Genomic DNA, 4,801 nt, shown 5'->3' with positions numbered 1-4,801 from the left:
CAGGGTGTTACAGTATGTCCTTGGAGCCCAAGATCGCTCTGTACATTAATGCTATAAAAGGTCATGCCATTAATTATATTTTCCCTTTACATGTGATCTTGGATTAAACTCCATCTACCATTTTATCACCAATTTTTCTCGCTGATTTATATCCAGCTCAATGCTTTGACAGTTCCCTTCACAGTCCACGATCTCAACAATCTTGGTGTCATCAAATTAATCAAGATCAAGATTAATGGTCTGCATTGTGATATATTCCATGTCATTTCCAATGAATGGAAGTATTATCACTTCCCTTCGATAAGCAGCGTGCTCACAAACTCTACCATCATGAAGATCCACAACATCAACTAGGTTGGCCATAACATTCTGTTTTTTTAGAACAAGTCAGCGGTTCTGTATTGAGTGACTCCCTACCCCTCCAAGTCTTATGCATCATCTACAAGGTCTAGTCAGTACCACTCACTTGCCTGGATGAGTGTTGTTCAACAACTACTATGGAACACTTCACATTCAGGACATAGCAACATTGTTAATTGGCTCACCTTCCACAACCATAATGTTCAATTCCTTCACATTAGTGCACTGTAACTACAGAGTGTACAATATACAAGATGCTCTGATCAACTTGGTTGGATTCCTTTGTCAGCAGCTCACCAAGCCTCATCCTGCATGTGAAGGACAAAGATGACACGCAGCTAGGAACGGCATCACCAAGTTCCTCTTCGAGATATCTCCAATTTGTCTTCAAAATAAAACACATTCTCTTCATCATCGGGTTTGAATGATGGGGGTGGGGATGGGGTTGTAATGGGCTGTAATTCAATTTCTGAAAGTTCCTAACTGTACACTTTGGATTCCATTGACTGAAGAAATTACTTATTTAACATCCCATCAATGCCATTCAGGGATTGGACACTAAAGGCTGACAAGAGAAGGCAGGAGAATGGGGTTAGGATGGAGAGATAGATCAGCCATGATTCAATGACAGAGTAGACTTGATGGGCCGAATGGCCTAATTCTTCTCCTATCGTCTATGGCCTTTTGTACTTCATACACTAAACCCTGCAAACCAAGAGAAAATAAATAGCTTCTCAATAAATTGTTTGATTCTGTGATTTTGAATTGAATGCTAATTTATGACTCCAATTGCATAAGGTGTATGAAGACCAAACTGTGTCAGAATATAACCTGGAGCAGTTTCTGTTACTACATATGGAAATTTGAAATTATTTTGCATCAATGCGAAAAAGTAATAAAACGTTAAATTATTCAAGCCTTTTAACTTATCGGGTTTCCATATAGAACATTATAGTGTGTTCAATATAATTTACTTATAACTTATTTTTTTAAATAAATGAGTGCCCACAATGGTGATAGAAAAACAGCCGCAGTCCAGTAATAGTACTCTGAAACTTTAGTTGTTAGGTCGGCAGTGACATGCAAAATGTGTTCTTGTAATATAATATAAAATGTATTCATATGTTCGGGAATCTTAGAAATAGCAAAGTAAATAAAATAATGAATAAAATAGATTAAACGAGTAAAAAAAGCAGTATCGAGGCATGGTTAGCGGTTGAATTCTATCCAATATATTAGCCATGAAAAAACTTTTTTTATGTTATAATAACGTAATTCAAAATATCGCTTGCATTATCGCGGATAAATGAAACTTCGGATCAAAACTACACCACAATGTCAGAAACGCTATAATTTCGGGAGATTTAGACGGGTATGTTCCCAATAAAGGAAATAATGCAATAAATGCAGTTGACATGGATCTTGGAGAGACACAAAGTACTCGAGTAACTCAGCGAGTCAGGCAGCATCGCTGGAGAAAAACAATGGGTGACGTTTCGGATTGGGACCTTTCTTCCTTGAGGGTTTGGGAATGGAGAGGGCGAAAGGGAAACCACGCCAATGATAGACCGCGCACACAAGGAACAGCAGGTGCTTGAATCTGATGCAAAACACAGAGCTGGAGGAACGCAGGGGTCAGTCAGCATCTGTGGAGGTAATGGACACGAGGCATTTCAGGTCGGGACATTTCTTCTGTTTTTCAGTTCCCACCCTGAAACATCGTCTGTCCTTTCCCTCCCCAGATGCTGACTGACCCGCTGAGTTCCTCCAGCACCATATGGTTTGCTCAAGATTCCAGCAACTGCAGGCTTTTGTATCCCCTTCTAAACCAATAGCGGTAAAACATTAGTTTTTGACGTTGCACAGTAAAAGACCTATTGCTGGATCAATCTCTGATCGGATTTTACAATAACGTGAGTATGAATACAGTCACGGCTCGATGCTGGCTTTTGCTGCTAGTTGGGTCGCTGTCCAAATAACTTCGCGGGTGGACGAAACGAGCGGTCAGACAGCACTTTGGGAAGGGGCGCCTTTTCACTAAAGTAACGTTTACGTTGGCATTGAGACGGCTGCGGTGTGACCACGCTCGGGGGAACCTGCTTTTCAGTAATATGTGGACTCGCGTTGGCTCCACGATAACAACTGGCGGGTTTGCGCGATACCATGTAAATGAGACGGAGACGGAGACAGGCGGAATGATCAAATTACAATCAGTTTCGAAACGCAAAAAAAAAAAGGCTATTTTGGAAAACAGAGCAATGTAACCGTGTCAGCAATATCTCTAATACCGGCGCTCCGTAGAGCTAGCTGGTAAAATGTCATACTGGCTATTGTGCATTACAACCCCTGGCGGATAGTACGAAATCTCCGGTGGCACGGAGTTTATCGGAATTATGACATGTCTATGATCTTGCTCTGGTTTGGCGCTGGCCGCGAAAGGACGCATATTGATAGTGGTCGGAGAGTTCACCCTCCAAAACATACTCTTCAGCGCCTTCCTAAACTCCCTCCTCATCAGACAGTACAGAACAGGGTTCAAGCAGCTGTTGGTGTGAGCCAGGCAGATGGTGATGGGGAAGATGTAGGAGTGCGTGTTGTAGTATTCGTTGCTGAAGTTAAGGACGTTCATCTTGATCAGGACGCCCCAGAATGTCAAGGCTTGATTAGGAAGCCAGCAGAGGAAAAAGGAGAGCACGACTATCATGACGGACTTGGTCACTTTCGACCTCTTAGTGCTGGAGCTGCCGATATTCCTCTTGGTCACGTACCGTAGAAGGAGCAGGTAGCACATTGTGATAACAATAAGTGGGACTACGAACCCGAGCAAGATCTTTTGGATGTGGTAGACGCCAAGCCAGAACTGTGTGGAGCCGTTGTGGTCTGGAAACTTAAGCAGGCAGAACTCTTCGTTAAAGAGCGTCTTGGTTGTGGAAAACACGGCTTGGGGCGTGATAGCTAAGATTGCCGAAATCCAGATCAGGATACTGACCCATTTTGCCGAGCATCCGTTAAATCGCCGCCTGGGCTTCAGCGCCGACGCCACCGACCAGTACCTCGCGATGCTCATGGCTGTCAAGAAGAAAACACTGGCGTACATGTTCATTGTGGTGACCGAGGTGACAATCTTGCACATCATCTTTCCAAAGGGCCAGCTGAAGTCCAGGGCAGTGTCCACTGCCCAGAATGGAAGGGTCAGGACGAACTGAAAATCCGTCACTGCCAAGCTGGTCACAAACAGGTTGATGGAGGACTTCTTCCATTCCTGTCTGCTCTTCATCAGGTACAACACCAGCATGTTGCCCACCAGCCCCAAGGCGCATACCATGGAGTAAACGATGGAGATGGTGATCCGCATGGCGGGGGAACCACTCCCAATGATGCCTTGTTCGTCCACATCAAAATACTTCAGCAACTCGTGGAGAGACTGGTTGTTCTTGTCGAGCAACAAAAGTTTCTCAAGGAAATAATTGGGAAGAATCTCATTTCTATCCCTGTCTATCATGACCTCGTCCAGAGAAGCCGACTGGTTTCTTGAGATGAAATTGGCATCCATCCCATTTCTACTTCACCTGGCTTGCAAGACCGCTGGATTTTCTTCGAGACGGTCTCCAATCGGGAAGTTTTCAACTTGCTAACATGAGACAACCTTATATCTCACACTCAGCGCTCCGTCAAATTACGCCAGCGAGTAGGATGCTTGGCTCCGCGCATGCCTCCACCGCTTTTTAATCTCTGAGACTGTAGGAGTCTTCTCTCCTCGGGGGGTTGCACTGCATTGTGTGGATAAAATGACCGGATCAATTCCCCGCAAAACTCAGACATCCTTTCGAAAGACATCGCGCCGCCGGTTTTACTTCCCAATCAATGATATACAATGTGTACAGTGCATGGAGTTGCAGCCAGTCATTGTTGCAGCCGCGGTGCTCTCCTGACTTTCAAATAGAAGCATCACATTGTACAGATTTACATCACTTTGCAGACCGGCGGTTATATGGTAACATGGTCAATACGTAGCTCGGGTTCATAATAATGTATTTTAAACTATTTAATTGCAAACATCAATCCTGACACTGCTGCCATGCTTGCAATTGGAATAGTTGTGACTTGTGTTAAAACGTCGTGAAGCCAAAAATCTCTTCAGCACATCGTCAATGGATATGGCGCTAACTCGTGTATTTGAAAGGTTCGGAGCGTATTCGTGGGAACATTAGCCAGAGGGTGGTGAATCTGTCACAATCGGCAACGCGGGCCAAATTCTTAATTTTGGGGAGAAGATTCAGCAGGATTCAATTTTAATTGGAATTGTAGGGGAATTGGGCTGAGAGGGAAAGATGGATCAGCCACGATTGAATGATGGAGTTGACTTGATGGGCCGAATGGCCTGACTCTCCCCCGATAACTTATGAACTGGCAGCACTGACCGTAAGATGGGCAGTTGTTA

General features: G+C 44.2%; 1 protein-coding gene across 1 annotated transcript; it reads right to left on the bottom strand.

Moving 5' to 3' along the window:
- Positions 1 to 1,374: 1,374 nt before the first annotated feature.
- Positions 1,375 to 4,530, bottom strand: rxfp3 (relaxin family peptide receptor 3). The gene has a single exon (XM_055631398.1). The coding sequence runs from the start codon at positions 3,911 to 3,913 to the stop codon at positions 2,642 to 2,644; it is 1,272 nt and encodes a 423-aa protein (XP_055487373.1). The 5' UTR covers positions 3,914 to 4,530; the 3' UTR covers positions 1,375 to 2,641.
- Between the last annotated feature and the right edge of the window lie 271 nt (positions 4,531 to 4,801).

The sequence above is a fragment of the Leucoraja erinacea genome, chromosome 1 (genome assembly GCF_028641065.1).
Source record: "Leucoraja erinacea ecotype New England chromosome 1, Leri_hhj_1, whole genome shotgun sequence".
NCBI classification, from domain to species: domain Eukaryota; kingdom Metazoa; phylum Chordata; class Chondrichthyes; order Rajiformes; family Rajidae; genus Leucoraja; species Leucoraja erinaceus.
Note: the sequence above shows the minus strand (reverse complement) of the source record. Positions and strands in the feature narration are given on the sequence as shown.

Excerpts from the sequence above, each read along its gene's own strand:
- rxfp3 (XM_055631398.1), bottom strand. The coding sequence starts at position 3,913 with ATGGATGCCAATTTCATCTCAAGAAACCAGTCGGCTTCTCTGGACGAG.